The sequence below is a fragment of the Lissotriton vulgaris genome, chromosome 3_2 (assembly GCF_964263255.1).
Source record: "Lissotriton vulgaris chromosome 3_2, aLisVul1.2, whole genome shotgun sequence".
Lineage (NCBI taxonomy): Eukaryota > Metazoa > Chordata > Amphibia > Caudata > Salamandridae > Lissotriton > Lissotriton vulgaris.
Window position 1 is genome coordinate 24,455,390 of NC_141690.1, and position 19,280 is coordinate 24,474,669.

The 19,280-nt window shown below is 46.8% G+C and overlaps 1 protein-coding gene across 1 annotated transcript in view; it reads right to left on the reverse strand.

Moving 5' to 3' along the window:
• DTHD1 (death domain containing 1) overlaps nt 1–19,280 on the reverse strand; it is a 468,974-nt gene that overhangs the window by 153,071 nt on the left and 296,623 nt on the right. The window contains exon 7 of the mRNA XM_086964002.1: nt 9,490–9,779. Coding sequence (XP_086820128.1) covers nt 9,490–9,779 — 290 coding nt within the window. The remainder of the gene's footprint in view (nt 1–9,489; nt 9,780–19,280) is intronic.

A 19,280-nucleotide genomic window follows, 5' to 3' on the forward strand; every position in this document is an offset into this window, starting at 1 on the left:
ATCAGTTTCTGACTTCTTTACACGCTTTGAGGAGGCATTCCACGATTTTAGTGGCCAGTCATTGACAGATGACACAGGCAGGCATCTGTTCGTCGATAAATATGTCGCTAACCTGTTGCCAGGAATAGCTAGTTGCCTTAAGGCCAGTGAAAGCTCATGGACTACCTCTTCTCCGGTTTCTCTTTTGACTGTGGCTCAGTATTATGAACGGCAGGAATTAGAAACAAAGGGTAATGAGGATGAAAAGACTAAGGAATTGAAAACGAAGGTTATGTTAGCTCAGGCCTATGGTCCGCCCTCTAGAGGAAATGATAGAAGTAATGATAAAGGTGGACGTGGATCTTATGGCTCATCTTTTCCTTCTTATACTCGTTCAAATTTGTTTATTGACCAGTGTGTGTACTGCAGGAAATTTGGACATTGGGCTTCTGATTGTCCAGCATTGCATTCTCAGCAGCATCCACGTGGTCGGGGACAAATGAGAACTCGTTCAGGATATTCAGGGCCTAGAGGAAGCATGGACGATCGTGCTAGGTTTGATTCTAATATACGTGGACAGGATGGGTTTAACACTTTTGATAGACAGAACCAATATCAAATGTGTGACTATGTGCCGTCTGCTTTTAAAGATTCTGCTTATGCATAGGATTGCCTAGGATGGGGTAAATAATCAGTTGAAGTTCCAGTAGATCAGAAGGGTCCCTATGTTACATTACATGTTTTGGGTTCTACTGATCAGTTTCTGGTTGATACAGGAGCTACTCGTAGCACCTTATCTAAACACTTGGTTCCAAGGGCTCCCCTGTGTGGCTTAACTATTACATTGATAGGTTTCGATGGAACACCTTCCCTTAGCCCACTATCACAACCACTTGCATTTCATGTTGATACGTTTACGGCTCCATGTCCGTTTTTGCTCTCTCCAAACACACCAGACAATATTGTGGGACTTAATATTTCAGGGCTACGATCCGATGTTCTCCTGAAGGTGTACGTGTTATTTTAAATGACAACTACCCCGTGCTTGAGAGATCTTGCCTTGTTAAAGAGGATATTGCATTAGCTTCACTTCCTAGTACTTTGTGGGCTACTTCAGACACAGATGTAGGGCAAAAGGTTATTCCACCAGTGCATATTAGTGTCAAGGGGGGTGCTTCATTGCCACGATTGCCGCAATACAAAATTTCTCAAGAAGAAGAAGAAGCACTTATATGCATTGTCCATGATTTGATTAAAGTGGGGGTTGTGGAAGAAGTTCCCTATAATGTTTGCCATAGTCCTATTCTCCCCATTTTGAAAAAAGACACTGATACTAGGATTAACAGATTCATTATTGATTTGCGAGAAGTTAACAAGAATGTAGTACCGCAGTACCCTGTGGTTTCGGACATAACGACATTACTTACCCTAGTTCCTCCGACAGCAACTACATTTTCTGTAATCGATTTGAAGAATGCTTTCTTCTGGATTCCTATTCATCCTGATAGCCGATATTTGTTCTGCTTCACTTTGAATAATTGATCGCACAGATTTTGTAGAATTCCTCAAGGGGACACTGAGAGTCCTAGCATTTACAGACAAGCATTGAAAAGACAACCTGATTCCTTTACTTTGTCTGAAGGAGTGGCTCTCATACAATATGTCAATGGCATCTTGTTGGCAGCAGATACCCCTGAGTAGTGTGAAAAATGTACGTTGTCTCTATTTTCTTTTCTTGCTACACACCATCATAAAGTGTCACGGAAGAAATTGCAATATTGTAGACCGAAGGTAACCTATTTAGGTCACCTTCTGTCTAAGGAGGGCCGTGCACTTACAACAGATCGCATTCAAGCAATTTAAGATACACCAGTGCCTTCCACTCAGAAAGATGTGTGTGCATTCATTGGGTTGACTTCGGTCTGCAGGCAATGGATATTAGGATTTTCACACTTTGTTAAACCTCTGCTAGCGCTTTTAACTAAAGATACTCCAATGCCCCTTCCATGGACAGATGAATGTCAGAATGCTTTTCATCAGTTACATCAAGCTCTTTGTTCTGCACCAGTGTTAGGCACTCCACATTACACAAAGGCCTTTACACTCTATGTACATGAGAAAGATGGGTGTGCATTGTCGGTTTTAGTACAGACACACAACACAGTGACAAGCAGGGCCCCTGTGCGTACTTTTCAGCAGTTCTTGATCCTGTTGCTCGTGCATTGCCTGGGTGCTTCTGTTCAGTTGCAGCAACAGCTGTGTCCATACGCCAGAGTGAAGGGATAGTTTTGTCACATAAACTGTTGGTGTTAGTATCCCATGCAGTAGATGCCCTTTTTAATCAGACTAAAACGCAGCACTTAACTAGTGCTCACCTGACAGGATATGAATTGACACTTTTGGCCACTCACATTACCCTAAAGAGGTGTGCGACTCTAAACCCAGCTACTTTGTTGCCATATCTTGTGACTCAGTCTCAATCAAAAGAGCCTAATGTTTGTATATTCCTTAGAGAGGAACAGACAAAGGGTTGCATCGATTTGCAAGATACGCCCCTTTCAGATGTAGATGGGGAACTGTGGGTTGATGGGTCCTGTTTGAAGTTACCAGATGGCACAACCTCACCTGCATATGCAATTACGACACTTGAGACAGTAGTGGAGACAGCTCGCATACCACAGAAGTCGGCTCAAGCAGCTGTACTAATAGCTTTAACATGAGCGTGTGAACTTAGCACTGACATGCGTGTGAACATCTATACAGACAGCCGCAATGCTTTTGCAGTGGCCCATGATTTTGGCCTGCTTTGGAAGGAAAGAAGCTTTCTTACGTCCCACGGGATGCAGATAATGTACGGAGAATTAGTGCATAATCTCTTAACTGCACTAACATATCCAAAGAAGGTAGCTATTGTGAAGTGTAGTGCACACAAGAAAGTAACTGATAAGACAGGACAAGGCAATGCCTTTGCAGACTGCAATGCAGCAAAGCACTACTTCTATTTACGTAGTGAAGTTTCAAGCTGAGCGATGGCATGATGCTAAACAGGAAGTGTTATATGTACAGAGATCTGCTTCTGTAGCAGAACTTGAGCAATGGGCTAAAGAAGGAATATTGGACGATGAGGGTTGTTGGTGCAACAAAGACATGGATAAATGGAAACTACCTGCAGCCTATTTACAACCTATGGTTCAAATGCCACATGGGCTGGCACATGTTGGAGCTCTAGCAATAACGGAATTGCTTACACGAGTTTGCGAGCATCCTGAAATTGCCAGCACAGCTAAGACAGTAGTACAGTCCTGTTTGATCTGTTGGCAGTATAATCCTGGTAAAAGGACACAGACTCCTACAGGAGAGTTTGCTACACCGACTGCACCTTTTGAGGTTTTGCAGATGGATTACATCCAACTTGAACGCTGCAAAAACTTGAAGTATGTCCTAGTGGTGGTATGCGCCTTCAGTAAATGGATAGAGGCATACCCTACAAAGGATAATACAGCTCTCACTACAGCTTAGGTGCTTCTAAAGGAGTTTTTCCCTAGATATGGTGTTTGCAAACTTTTGTGGAGTGACAACAGACCTCATTTCATTGGGCAAGTTGTTGAGCATGTCCTGAAAGGATTAGGGATCAAACAGAAATTCCATGCAGTCTTCCACCCGCAATCAGCAGGATTAGTGGAGCAGAACAACGCTACACTAAAGCTGAAATTAGCAAAAATACTGGCTTCCACATCTCTGAAATGGCAAGATGCACTACCTCTGGCATTGTTGTCCATAAGATCGGTGCCACATTCACGATCTGGACTTACACCATATGAAGTGGTGTTTGGGAGACCGATGAACATTTGAGGAGTTCCTAAGCCACGCCCCATACATGATGTACCTTGTGTTCTGATGAATGATTATTTGGCACAATTAACCGACAGTTTGATCTCTATTCATCAACAGGTTCGAGAAGCTCTTCCTGACAGATCTACAGGTAAGGCCCATGATCTCCGGCCTGGAGACCAGGTTATGGTCAGAATATTTGAGAGGTTGAATAGCTTGGAGCCGATGTGGCGAGGACCAGAGCAAGTGCTCCTAGCTATGAGGACAGCAGTTCGAGTAACGAACAGAAAGTATTGGATCCATAGCACACACTGCAAGCATGTGTCGCCTACCTTGGTGGAATCTGCTGTTCTGATCGACCATCAAGAGATTCTGGACACTGAGAAAAACCAAGCGATCCCACCTGACGAATGTGAGGAAGTCTTACCGGACCACACGATTTCTGGAGCCTCCCTATACCAACTGAGACCACGGAAAGAGCCTGCTTTGTCGAAAAGGACTGGTTGAGCTACTGCCCGGGGTTAGTGAAACGGAGTGCCGATGTGGCAAGTGGGGGGATTAGTCCTGCATAGTGTAGTAACACCCGTCTTGACCCTCGGTGAAGAAACCAATGGCTGCCCAGGGCTAAACGCTCCAATGATTGTTTCAACAACGAGCTGATCATGTCTGCAGAAAGATCGAATGTTGCTGTTGCTAAACCTAGTGCTAAGAAGCTTATTTGTGCTGTAGGGTTTGTTGTTGCTATGGTGGTTATGGCAATAATAACTTGGTTTGTTGAGAAAGTGGCTCCTGCTCGACAGCTTTTGATCGCTACTACTCCAGTGCCAGTTGAGCACCATTATTTTCTCGCTTCCCTACCATGAGCAGAAGAATCGACAATCCTACTTAAATAATACGTTCATTCAGATGCTGCATCACACTCATAATGCCACAAATACTACCAACTGTTGGGTGTGTGGGATGATACCTGCTCACCAGAAAAAGGGAGGAACACCTTTCATTCCTCTTCCATTCTCGCACAATGGTTCTTGTCGAACTTGGTTTGCGCTTTTGTTTGCTTCTGGAAAGCCGTCAGTAGGTGGGATTAACTTTCACCTCAATAAAGTATGCTATCAAGATAAAGATGGTTATCCTCAAGCTAAAGGGACTAAATGGGAATGGGAAGAGTATCAACCTGAAAATATTTCGACACCTAGGGGCCGATTCCGATCCTGGAAAAAGCGCTCCGAATAGCCGTACGGAGCCTTTTTCCCGTACAAATCCTACCCTGCAACGTCCCCCGTACGTACGACGAAGTACAATTCGTACCAGGAGCAGGACTCCGTACGAATCGTACAAAGACCGTACGACTCGATTCTCCGCACGATTCTCCTTCGCAACCCGCTGTACGCGACATCTGTATAGATAGTGGCTGCTTTTTCCGACCCAGCAAGTACGATTCATGTCGGGTACGCACCACCGTACAACCCTTTTCCTACGAGAGCTGAAAACAGCCGTAAAAGCAGAGTTCACCCCGAAACAGGTACGGAACGGCCCCCCGGGTATGGCACGTACCCCCATGATTGCAGGGGTACGCGCTGTACCCCTGCGATTATGGGGGGTATGCGCCGTACCCCGCGATCGCGGGGTACGGCGCGTATTCCCCATGATCGCAGGGGTGCCCGCCGTACCCCTGCGATCATGGGGGGTACGCTTTACCATGTGTATGTGATTATGCACTTTTCCGTACGAATCGCCCTTACCTGACGTGGACCGTACGAATCGCGTCCTGATTCCCCGGTCCGGATCGTACTCGTCGGGTCGTACGGCGTGTGTACGAGTCGTACGGTTCACGGTTTGAGCCTTGCAATACGCACGGACCGCAGCGATTCGGACGGATTCACGGAATGCGGATCGTAATACGCGACTCAGGCGGATGGGTACGATTCGTACGGAAAGGGCTCCGGATACGAATCATACGGGCGGTTTTTTACCAGGATCGGAATCGGCCCCCATATGTCTTCACGAATATGAGAACTATTAAGAACAATGGACCTTTTGTGATTTCTGTGATCAGAGCTAAAGCAGATTTATGTAAAGGCAGTTTTGGAAGAATCCCAGTAGGAAGGAGTGAGTGTACAGTGGTACTGACTATTGAAGGTGCCAATAATAGCAGTTTTACGGCCTCACATAATACCTACTTTGTATGCGGCAACATGGGATATTATCAACTACCTGTTGGTTGGTCTGGCGTGTCCTTCCTGTTGCCCCATGTGTTTTTGGCACCTGCATCTTATCATTGTGATTTCCGACTGTACAATGATATTTCCAAAAACAGAAATAAGAGAACAATAAGTATGGATGAAGTGGACCAGACTGACACCACTCTGCAACAATATGTTGATTTCAATTTAGGCGTGTTTTTCTTTGTAGGTGCTGCATTAAACAGCAGGAAAATAAGACAATTGACTAGAGTTGTGGAAGCTGGTACTAATCAGACAGCTATGTCACTTGGGAACATTGCAGAAGAGCTGCAAGTTGCGAGGATTGTAGAACTCCAGAATCGCATGGTGCTTGATGTGATTTTGGCTGATCGAGGGGGTGCATGTCGCATCATTGGCAGCAGTTGTGTTTTCATTCCGGATCACTCGGCTTCAGTATATGATGCAATCTCTAAACTACATAAGATTGCTGCATAGATTCTTCTAGAGACTGGTACATGGACTTTTTCAAATTGGATGTGGACACTCTTTATTACTTGGGGATGGAAGCTACTGACTATGCTATGTATAGTATTGGTGATACTAATTACATGCTTCATATGTATACATTGTGGTCCTATGCTTTGCTCTATTTGCATCATTGCTTGTACACCTGCCAAGAGAAATGTTGCAGAAATAAAAGCCCAACAAATGCTAAATAAAGAGGTCACTGAACTCATGAGCATCGATGTACAGGATGCATATCTAGATTACCCCAGATGAACAAATGTCTTCAGCTAATGCTAAAAGGGTTGTCTGTTGTAATTTGGCAGTGATTGGGTTAGCATTAGCAGAAGCCATCCTGTATTTAGAGCCTATCTTGTCCGTTTTGTGGAATCCATTTTGTATTTCTGGCAGCCATCTTGTTTTCCTTGTGCTACCACGTGCGTGCCATGTGCTCTGTCCTACCTTGCTGTTGTCTACTCTTGAAATCTGCCTAGAGACAGGTTATATTTAGCCTCTTCTGCTTCGCACATGCTCAGTTGAGCTTGCAGCTGTCATTGCAGCTGTCCCTAGTCTGTAAATGTCAGGATGTGATCACCAGAAATAGCAACTGTTAGCTCCTCCCACTTGTTGACTGTGCATTTTCTGTATGACCTTATATGTACCTGAAACCTTTCCTTGTACTTGTACCGCCTTCTTTAGAGCCCCTGTGTGGGTATAAAAGGACCAAGCTCCTTCCATTCAGTGTACTACTTCATACACTACCGAAGGGTGTTGTGTGAATGTAGTTCCACCTCATGAGGTTAATAAATACTTTGTCTTCTATTTCAGTTTCTGTGCCAACTTTTATCCTATTGGTCTGAGGACTTGTGCAGAGAAGGGCGAACCCCTAGCACTGGTAGGCCTTGCTGAGGCCCACCACTACACTCTTGGTAGCCATTAGTTTGTAACGTGCATGTGACAAGATTACTTTCCGCTCTCATGCTTCTTCATGAGGTACACTGCCACCGATTAATTTCGTTGATGTTTTTAGATACTGTAGTTTATATATTTGCCATAAGTTTGAATATAATTGTCTTTCATTGATGGCTTTTACATTTCCACTTCCGTACATCAGCATTCTGTTCCAGTTTTTGCATGGAAATATTTTCTATCTTACTCTTGAATCAAAAGGAGAGAAAGGAAGTGGGATTTAAAAGTAGAATGGCTATTGGGCTAATTTTTGATATCAGGAGACAGTCAGTATGTAAGTTAAAAGGCACATATACGATTCTGAAAGAAAAGCCAAAGGGAAAACTAGTGCTAACAAATCGACACCAGGAAAAGCAGTTTGTTTTATCAAATGCAGCTGCATGGCATTTGCCTTTGAGGTTACTCTTTGCAAATTGAGTCAGCATAAATCATTTACCAGAATTGTTTAGGGTGATTTGTGACTCTACCGCCAACTTTATAGTTTAACGGGCGCTGCCATGAATCAGACTATTGAAACATCTTTGTGAAGTCTATACAAGATACAAAAGCCTTTACAAGCCACAAACTATTAGAGAGAGTTCACGGTTACATCTTGACATTCATAAAACACAAATACTAAACTTCCAATGAAGAATGAAGTGCCGGGAGAGATTGATAAGAGGGGTGAAAAATACAGAAGATGAGATTGGAGATGAAATAAGAAAAAGTTGAAAGGCAGATGAAATTGCTGAACACTTAAACCTCTGCGGTAAAGTATGTCAGTGTATTCTTGCTTGTGCCACAGATATATGTTTTTGAATATCTGTTTTATGTTTGTATCTCTGCAAGCCCAAATCAACCTCATGACGTGAAAACATGTTCTTTAGAGTTTAATTTTAAAATCTAATATTGAGAAAAAGCAAAGAGATAATATACTTTTTATCGTGAGAGTTGTAGAACTGAATACTAAATTATGAAATTGATACTACAGCTCATGCCACATTTTCTATTTTTTGTGTAGCTCATTGCATAAAGACTGATGAGGAAAATGCAAGTTTCATATCTACACCAATAACCGTTATTCTTTTAGAAAAGAAATTGGAACTACTGAGGTAGGCAACAATAACTCTCAATGATAAATATACCAAGGGAAAGTTATTTGACATACAAGGAAGTAAACCGCTTTGAAGCAACTTATTTCAGATTGCAGAAGGACATTTATGATTATAATCTAGGCTTATGAGAATGCAATGCTTTTGCCACAATCCCACACAATGGGCCTGATTACGATGGCAGTGAACCTGTCACCGGCAGCCTGCAGGTGGCGGGTTCACCGGTGTAGTAAGGGCATTCTCAGCCTGTCAGATAAGGATGGTAGACGGTGTGCTGGCAGGCGGAGAGCCCACCCGCCACGGGTCCGACACAGGCAATTGTTATGATTGACTGTCAGACAAGGCCAGCATCCCTAGAATGGTGGTGGTGCCTAGCAGGCACCGCCCGCCACATTAGGATGCTGCATCCTGCCAACCTTTCCATGACGGTCCTCTGTGGTGGAAAGGTTGGTGGGCCCCTCTTGTGTAGGGGGACTATTGTTTTGTACTTGAGCTGCATCTATGGTGCCCCCCTACATTTCCCTGCACCAGGTGGCAGGCACACGTGGTGCCTGCCACGTAGTGCAGGAAGAACTAAACATGCTTTTTTAACATCTCGGAAGGTGCTGCAGGCAGCAGCCCCTGCCACAATGCTAAAACTGCCTTTTGCGGCTGCCATGGTGGCAGCCGCATTGTCATTTGTGGTGCATGACCACCACCACATAGGTGGGAGGTCCCTATCCCTGGGACGATGGTGGGCAGACTGAAGTTCATCTGCCATCGTAATAACCCCCTATATTAGGCAAGGATATTTAGTAATCAGCAACTGGCAACCTTGTATTTTGCAGTGCTGCTTTGCTCTCACATACTTGGCCTTAAAATTCTCCCTGCATTTATTGTTTTCGTCTGTTTATTTGTTTCATCTTTGCACTTTAATAAAATGCATACTTTACCTGAAGCACATATGTTCCCTTTGAAGTTGAAAATAATCTGCTCTCCTTCTCGCAGTGCTATTTTCTCAGATGGTTCTGGGGGTCCAGAGTATCCTTCATCTTGCAAGCTGAGAATCTCCAAATTCAGCTCTTTGCTGGGAATCACTTCAACTATTGCTTTATTTTCATTCTCTCTTTTTCTGTACAATACCACATTCACCATAGTGCTCTGAGTAGCCTCTTCGAGCAATTTAATAAATTGAATAAGGTGTGCACTGTCCATGGCTGAAGAAAGACGCAGAACAATGAAACTAAAATAAAAAAGAAGACAAATTATTTAGTAGATACACCACAGTGCAATATTAGCCTATTATTAAAAAATATAACATAACAAATGCACATTAAAAATGAGATTATTTTTTAAATGAAATTCCCTTTCACCTTTGTACGTTAAAAAAAAGACTTGTAGTAATGCACAATTTCAAGCAAATGCTAATCAATGGTAGTTGGTAGGCCTGTCAACCTTAGGGTGGTCCTCCCTCTAACGTTTGGCCTTACTCCTCGTATTTTGCTGATCTAGGACTCTGTGCACTTTACCACTGCTAGTCAGTGCTAAAGTGAGTATGCTCACTCCCTACAACATGGTAACTTTGGCTTACACCCAATTGGCACTTTGAATTTACTTGTAAGTTCCTAGTACATTGATACTACATTTTATTTTATTATTTTATTATTTTAATAGAGCGCAAACTATACGCGTGAGGGTATCAGAGCGCTTTACAGGATTAAGGGGTAGTATACCAGACAGGGACAGGAGGGATCAAATTGGGAAAGGTAGGGAATACATTATACAGGAAAAGCACCTAGTTTAAAGTCCAGGCTACTTGTGATATAAAAATTAAAACAGGTAGATACATTATACAAGAAGGCACACAGTCTCAGCTCTTGGGGAGATGTCCAGGAGTGCAGAATAAGTATCATCCGGAGAGTGGGGCAAGTCGATGCGGTGATTTTAGGCGAGGTATTTTCCCATAAAGACGGTTTTGGTTTCCTTCTTAAAGTGTGCCAAGGACGGAAGTTTTCTGTTGGCAGGTGGGAGAGAGTTCCAAGGTCTTGGCGCGGCCCCAGAGAAGGCCCGATTGTAGGTTTTTTCTTCCGGAGCGTGCTGATTGCAGCAGCGGGTCTTTGGCAGATCGAGAGTTTCTGGCTCCTCCGGATACCACGGGTTTTTGTGCAAGAAATAAAGGGGAATTGGAGAGAAGGGCTTTGTGATTAATGCAGGCCAGTTTAAATTGGGTTCTGGCCTCTAGGAGAAGCCAGTGCAGAGCTTTTGAGGTGGGAGAGATGTGGTTGAATTTCTTTGAGCTAGTTAGAAGTCTGGCGGCGGCGTGGAGGCAGGCTTTCAATAGGGCCAGGGAGTTCTTGGGTAGCCCTGCGAGAGTAGAGCATCTATATTCTAGTCTGGAAATGACTACTGCATGGGTTGCCGTTTTAAGGTCGGCCACATCGAGGAAGGGGTTTAGGTTTCTTAGGTAACTCAGGTGGAATTTGGCCATCAAATTTATATGGTTGTGCATGTTCAGTCTGCCGTCAAGGGTTATTCCAAGAGATTTTGCCGAGTCAACAATGGTAGGAGGGCAGTTTTTTGCTGTGATGGTCTTGATCTATTCCTGGATGTCTGGATTGGGTTTGGGTAGGGAGATCAGGAGAAATTCAGTTTTATTTGCGTTGAGCTTTAGCTGGTGGCGGTGAGCCAGTGAACTGTCAGCTTCAGGGCCTCGGTCAGGGAGAGAATGTCCTCAGGGGAAGAGATTTTTATGTAGATCTGAGTATCTTCCGCGTACATAAGGTAGGCGATGTTGGCGGCATGTAGCACCTCAGTGAGTGGTTCAAAGTAAAGGTTGAAGAGGCCATCCAACCCCATCCTGAGTTTGAGGCGTTCTAGGAGTATTTCGTGGTTAACTGTATCAAAAGCAGAGGACAGGTCTAGGAGGATTAGGAGACAGGTTTTGCCTAGGTCGAGGGCTTGGAGGGCGTCATCCACTATGTGGAGGAGGGTGGTTTCCGTGCGGTGTCCAGGTCTGAAACCTGATTGGAAGTCATCCAGCAGGTGAACGTTGTTGATGTGTTGGCTCAGCTACTGTTGCACACATGTTTCCAGAACTTTGGCAAGGAGAGGCATGTTGGATATGGGTCTACAGTTCTCGGCGGAGGCAGGGTCCAGCGTTGTTTTTTTTAGGATGGAGATAACTTGGCCAGCCTTGAGTGAGTCAGGAATTGAGACCTGTAGGAGAGAGGCATTGATTATTGAGGCCCAGGAAGGGATGATAGCCTGAGATGCGGCAGCTAGGCAGTTACAGGGGAGAGGATCATTAAAGTGATTGTTCAGATTTAAGGAGGCAAGAATTCTCGAGACAGAATGTTTGTCATAGGTTTTAAACTTGGACCAGTGTGCTAGGTTTTTGGATGAGGTTTGGGAGGATAGCACGGAGTGAGCAGGTGGAGCAGGCAGGTTTAGATTTTGTCACATAAGAAGGAAGAGAATTCCTCGCTTGATATTAGGTGTTAGAACTGGCTATTTCTGGTAGGCTAAGGCTGACGCCAAAGCCAGGCAGAAACCACCATTCTAGTCAGGGCAAGGAAGTCACACGCCAAGATAACCCCTGCTCACCCCCTTGGTAGCTTGGCACAAGCAGTAAGGCTAAACTCGGAGGCAATGTGTAAAGCATTTGCGCCAGCGCACAACAGCAACAACATACTAGGCACACCACAAAAGAGACTCCACACAAGGTTATTATAAAAATAACTTTTGTATTGTAAAAACATATCAGATAGAGTCACACATATACATTGTGCCAACTGGCACGGGCAATATTCACAGGGATTATGTACACAAGACAGGGCCACATGGGCGCCTGTCAGAATCAGATATAGTACTTCTAGATAAAATGTAGAATATGAAATCACTTCTAGAATAAAGAGTAAATGTAACATAAAATAATAATCAAAGATAACAAGCAGTGACCACTGGTAACAGGAACCAGGACCTTACTAGGACCACCTGTACTACAAAAGAAGAACCACCTAAGTATCACACAGCATTTAGGGGTCTAAGAAAGTATACATTACTCATGATGCAATAAACCTACATTCAGAGGAGTAGAAAAGACAACCACCTAAGTATCACTCAGCGTTTAGGGGTCTAGGAAAAGAACACATTACCCATGATGCAATAACCTACATTCAGAGGAGTAATAAAAGAAACACATGATGCCTAAAGCATTCAGAGGTGTTAAGAATAAAGCACATGATGCAATAAAATACATTCAGGGGTGCAGCGCAAGAAGACACATGATGACTAAACATTCAGAGGTGCAGCGCATGGAAAGAAAGACACATGATGCCTAAGAACATTCAGAGGTGCCAGAACAACACAATAGCGCAAAAACACACAGTAGGCGATCACTATTAAAAACATAGGAATCACATTGCGCTTAACTTACATAAGCCACCACCTGTGGCAGTCCCTAGGCCAACTGGCCTTGTGGGGCAAAGATGCCCTGAGTCCAAAGTCAGGGTGCGCTGCCATGCAGCGCCAGTTTCAAAAGTACAAAAACCTAAACGTGGCAGCCGCCCACAAAGTGCTGGGCAGCTGGGATCAAAAAGCTGTGGCAGGGCTCTCAGTAGCCCCTAGAACAAATCTGCGCCACCTGAGCCACACAGGCTCTAAAACAAACACTGCGCACGTTGGAGCCACACAGGCTCTGGCCAACACTGGTCAAACGTTGGAGCCACACTGGCTCTAAAGCAACATGCCCCCTGGAGCCTCCCTGGACTCTCCAAGCGTTGGGGCGACCCACTGCCAACCGGGGCCGCCCTTGAAGCCCTCGTGGCTTCACACTGACCATGAGCGCGAGCTCGCGCTACTGGGGAGGGGCGGACACCGACAATGTGTCCCGGCGCCCCTCCTTGCTCTTCTGCCCCCTCGTTGGAGCCATCTGCGCCCGAGGAGAATGGTGGGGCGACCCACTGCCATTCGGGGCCACCCTAACTACCCTGAACATCCTGGGTAGTGCACTGGTGCCATCACGTGACCCTACGGAGCCTCTCGGGACTCTCAAGTAATGCCCACAGAGCCGTCTCAGGCTATACACACCGTTGGGGCGGCCCCCTGCCATCCGGGGCCGCCCTGAAGCAGTGCCTCTAAACCGGCACCAACACGAAGCCTCCACTCACCGGGACTCCGACGCGGCGGCCTCTTCTTCTGGCCAGCGCGGGGCTCCTCTTCCACCACGGAGCCCCCCCGGCGCGCTCAGACGCTCTCGGTCACTCTCCTCTCGCTGCCAGCGGCCAATCACAGCGCGGCAATGGGGCGGGACTTCCTCTGCAACCCGGAAGTCCCGCCTATGGTCAGGCGCAACGCTGCCTGACTTCCTGTGCGGCCATTTTTGGCGCGGCTCGGGCCGCGGCGGTGATTACGGGGGCAAAACAAGGGCTGGGCACCCTCGAAAGTAAAATAAAATAGATAAGCAAGGTAGGCACTCGCAAAGGGCGCCATAGTCGGGGTGGCACCCGCAAATCAGATAAGAGTGCACACGAAGCACTCGGACAGTCACAGGGCAGGAGCGCTTCCCCCCACGGGATAACCACAGCGCTCTGCCAGCAATCAGGATAAGAAAGCGCCCACGAGGCGCTGGAGAGCCCAGAAAGCACCAAAACGCCCCAGAAAGGACCCCCACAGCAAGGAGGGTCCTAGCAGCTGCAGGGTATTACAGGACAAGGCTTCCAGGGCCAAAACAAAGTCTCCCCTCAGGCCAGGCAAGGCAGAAGGGTCTCCCAGAAGTCCATCAAATATCCAGGAGCATGCCCCTGGCAGATTCAAGTCAGAAACAAGAACATTTTGGAAGGGGACACAGCCACTTCTTATACAGTGAAAAGTCTTTGAAGTCTCAGTGTGAGAACCAGCTGGACTGGTTTAGAGGGAAGTCCCCTTCAGTATCAGGGACAGAGGTGACAGTCGCCCAGCGGGAGGTGGAGCCAGCTTTGTAGTTAGGCAGGCACAGCCCTTCACTATCAGGTGCCATCTCCTCCCACTTCCCTGGCAGCAGATGCTGCCTTTCATCCATGGGCTGACTTCAGACAACCTCCTGGGCTCTCTAGCCTCTGTCATCCTCAAACCAGACAGTCAATCCACAAGCAGTCCCAGGCACTCTGGGCCAGGCTCACCAGCCAATCACACGCCAGCACCAACTTACACAAATATGCCAACTTCCAAAAGTAGTACTTCTAGACTAGACACAGTCATGCCGCATATATCATTTTGCAGCATTCATTCTCACGAGTTCATACATACCAAACTCACCCCTGCACTCCCCACACATCAGGAACAACCATGGGCATACATATTCCCCATTCATTCCTATGGGAGGGCAGGTCACTCACCATACATACACAGAGAGCTCAAGCACTTTACACTGTACCACAGTGAAAAAGTGCGCAGAGGCCTAAAATCACCAACACCAGGTTCCATAAACAGGCTAGGAAAAAGCAAAAAGTCTAGGGGTGAACCTGCCCAACGAGCCGGGTCCAACATTAGGGGTTTAGGTGTTTCTTTGGTAGTTTTTGCTAGTTTGTTGGATTGGTGTTTTGACCAAGTCAAACAGCTTGCGAGGTCGATTTTTGGTATTTTCCAGTGCAGATCTGAAGAATTCTTTTTTAGTATTGAGGATTTTCTTATTGTACGCATTTCTGGCCCGGCGCAGAAGTTTTAGATGTGCTGATGAAGGGTGTTGTTTCCAGTTTCGTTCAGTCTGTCGAAGGGATCTCCTCTCCTTGTTGAGGGATCCGCTGAACCAGGGATTTTGGTCTTTGGCCTGGGTACTTTTTAATTTTAGAGGTGCCAGGCCATCGAGAATGTTGGATATGGTTGAGGTTTAATGAATCGCTAGGTTGTCGACCGAGGTGCACTGAGGGGGGGTCAGACACACAACGTGCTGCCAGTTTCTCGTGATCGAGGTTCTTAGTGTCTCTAACCCATCGTTTGGGAATCACAGTTGAGGTGTCCATGTTTTGTGGGCGTTGGGCAGGAGGAAGGTGATGGCGTGGTGGTCAGACCAATCGCTGGGGTCAATAGGGATAAGTTTGACAGCTGATTCCTTAGCAAAGATCTAGTCTAGAGTGGTGCATTTTGAATGATTGGTGAGGGAGCAGGCTTGGATAAGTGCTTGATCGGCCAAGAAATCTCTGATGGCATTGACCTGAGGGTCCTTAGGATCATTCCAGTGCAGGTTAAAGTTGCCAAGGAAAATGGCATTAGAGTTTGGAGAAACCTTGGCTGTGATGATTTCCATGAGGAGGTCCGTAAAGGAGTCGCTCTTGCCTGGGGGGTTGTAAAAGAGGTGAAGTTTGCATAGCTGAGACGTGTTGTTGGAGATGCAGAGCGCAAGATATTCGCAGGAGTCTGTAGGGTCCACTGGCAGTTCCATAACAAGGAGGTTGGATCTGTGGATACAGCCAATGCCACCCCCTTTTTTCTTTGGGCGCCTTTCCATCCTTACGATGTTATAGTTGTGTGGGACTAAGAGGTCTAGGTAGTACTATGAGGATTCCTTGAGCCAGGATTCAGTCAAGATCGCTAGGTCCGACTTATGACTCAGGATGAGGTCGGCGACATCAGATGCATGCTTTACAGCTGACCAGCAGTTTATTAGGAGGCCGGCTAGGGAGGGTTAGGAGTGATTGTCGAGGGTAGCAGCAGCGGTGGGAACTTTAGCTAGGTTGCTGTTGACCACCCCTCCTATGCGGAGGGTAGCAGATCTGTTAGGGTTGGTTGCAACTGTGCAGATAGGGTGTTCCTCCCTCAGGTGTAAGGGGCGTGGGGTTGTCAAGGCAGAGTTGTCACTACTGAGGAGGTCAGACACTTTTTCCTCTGTGAGTTCAGAGGGATTGGTCGTGCCAGAGGTGGGTTTGTAGGTGTGGAGGAGAGCAAGAATTTCCTCCTCCGAGAGGTAGCAGGGTTGTTTGCGTGGGCGCAAGTGTCTCAGGGATAGTGATAGTGGGTGAAGGAGGCGCTTCGTGAAGAGGATGTGGGTTGCATTCTGAGAGAGCCAGAGATACGAAAAGGGAAGTTCTGTGATGTGAAGGAGGTGCGTTAGGTCCAGAATCGATTTGTGGATGCTCCTTGTTAATTTGGAGGATGTGCGGTGAAGATTATCAATATCTCAAGAGAGGTATGTTCTGGCAAGTAGGGGGTCATTTGCAAGGGGGCTGTTCTGATAGTATGTGCTGGTGGCCTACAGGTGGATTTAGGTGGTCGGTCAGCCTCCCTATGAGAGGGATAATCTTGCGGACAGGAGGCGAAGGGGTGGGAGTGATTTTGTCTGTCTGAGTTTGCAGCCTGGTGTTGGGGCTAAATCGACCAGTGTTCTGGGTCCTGTTTGGCTTTTCCATACTAGTGTTGTAGGCCCTAGTAGGAGTGTCAGTAGCCCGGAGTGCAGAGAGATTACATGGGCAGGAGGTTAAGGGTTTAGGGACGCTTCTGGTGGTATGTGCTGGATGTGTGATATCGGGGCTGGGTTGACCTGAGAGGTAGGCCCTAGGGGGGGTTTCGAAGGCCGACGGAGAAGGGATTGCTAGGAGGTCTAGGTTCAGTGTTATGGATGCACAGTGGTTGGCATGTGTAGGTGACAGGGTGACGGGGCCGCGTCGCCCACGGACGTGGTCACTAGCGAGAGTGGTCGGTGAGAGGCAAGGTACACTTGGCGGGGTGGGCAAGAGGTGAAGCGGCGGGAACGAGGACTGAGACGGGTTGTGAACACGTTTTTTAAGGAGGGTGAAGTGGTCTGAAAATTTGATGAGGTTTTTGGAAGGTCCTTGCAACAGGATAGTGCTGCTGTGGTATAAGGTGATAGTAAAGTCAGCACGTAGGTTTGAGGAGCAAATGTTTGAGAGCTTTTTTCCATGAGAGATGTTCCTTGCTTCTTGTACTTTGAGGAGGCTCAAGAAGGTATTGCGCCAGAGAGACGTTTTCCTGGAATGGAAGATCAAGTTGTTGATGACAGTGTCCTGGTTTACGCAGAGACGATGATCAGATATCAGGGTCTCAGGAGGACTTTTCAGGATGGAGTGTTTAAGGGCTTTGGAGGCGGATTAGGAGAGATTACAAGGATAGATAACGGTAAAGTAATTGTCTCCCGTGGAGGTCAAGGGGGCTCAACCATGCTGGGGCGAGTGATGAAGCTACCGCCCTAGCGGTCGGTTTGCGTTGAGATATATCCCCAGGACTGCACTACTATCAAGATTTGCTTACGGAAAGAGCTGCTGCGCCAGGATGGCCTGACTTAAATGAGCAGCGAAAGCAAAGTGCGGGGCTGTTAGTCATATGCCCATGCCAGGGTGGGGGTTTACCAGGCCTTTTCAGTGCAGTAAGTTGAGAAGGCAGTGGAATAACGGTCCATGACAAGATGGCCACTGTAGAGATTCTCTTTCTGTTATTGTAGGTAACTTCTAGCTCAGTCCACTTTTTTATTGTTGTGAAAACATGGATCAGTCCTCTTCCACTTACTTTGTATAAGGCTGATTGGGTGCTGCATTAGCGCAGGTCGCGCTGCCAGTGCGCTGCGATTTTTAACACGACCTTTAGTGTATTTTGGTTCTTTTGATTTGATTTTTCCCTTGCTTTTATCTCACTACTTTGCCTGGGCACTCGTCCCCTTACCTGCACGTAATTTGTGGAATACGCACCGCCATTTGGCGGGTCCGGGTCCTGGGGTTGGATTCTTGTGGGCGCCATCTTGGATTGGGTGAGTGATCATTTTGGCGGGCGCCATCTTGGAGCGTCCCGACGCTCGAGCTGCTCATTGCGACGCCTATTTAAAGTCGTCCTCTCCCGCGCAGCGGGAACGCGCAGTGGGACGCCGTCGCTTAGCGGGAGTCGTGCCAGAGTCCTGCCCGTCTGCGCTCGTCCGCGTCGAGGTAGTGGGTGCGGGTTATGGACTCTGGCTTTTAGCCACCATACCACCATGCATAATACTGCGACGATCAGGTACAATCGCGCCGATCTCCTTTCTATTCGAGACGGGCTTTCGGTGTGTGTTCATGATTCGGTGCTCCCACTCTCGGGTCCTTATGACTGTGCCTGTGGCAGTCTTTCTCTTGATACCCCCACTGGGGTGAGCTCTGTTGAAAGGATTGCCCTAAGTACTTGTACTAACATCACTGAGCGTGTACTCAGCATATGGAGCCTGAACGTGAGATAATTGGTCAAGCACCATCAGTCCCTACGTGACATGATCGATAAGGATTCTCCTGACCTTGTCTTTCTCACTGAGACTTGGCTTCAGGACGCAGATACTGCTATAATCAATCTGGCATTCCCTTCCACCTATACAGTGTTTACTCTCAACCGCACGTCTAGGGGGGGTGGCATAGCCATGGCGACAAAATCTTGCTTTCCGGTTGATTGGAAAGCTCTTGATCTACCGATGTGCGAGAGCGCTTCTTTTAAGGTCACCTTCAGTCATCAGTTCACCCTTAGCGGTCTGCTTATCTACCGCCCACCAGGGAATGACACTGTCTTCAAGGCCGCTCTTGCTGACGTGGTCAGCTCTTTAGCTCCTAGATGTGCTAATTTTAACATCGTAGGTGACCTCAATATACATCTTGATCAGACGTCATCTTCACCCATCAGTTCCTTGTTAGCAGATCTTGAAGCCTTGCAATTGAACCAACTAGTTACCTCCCCTACCCACATAGGAGGTCACATCCTTGACCCCTTCTTTACCACACTGGATCGGGCTAGGGTATCTGACCCG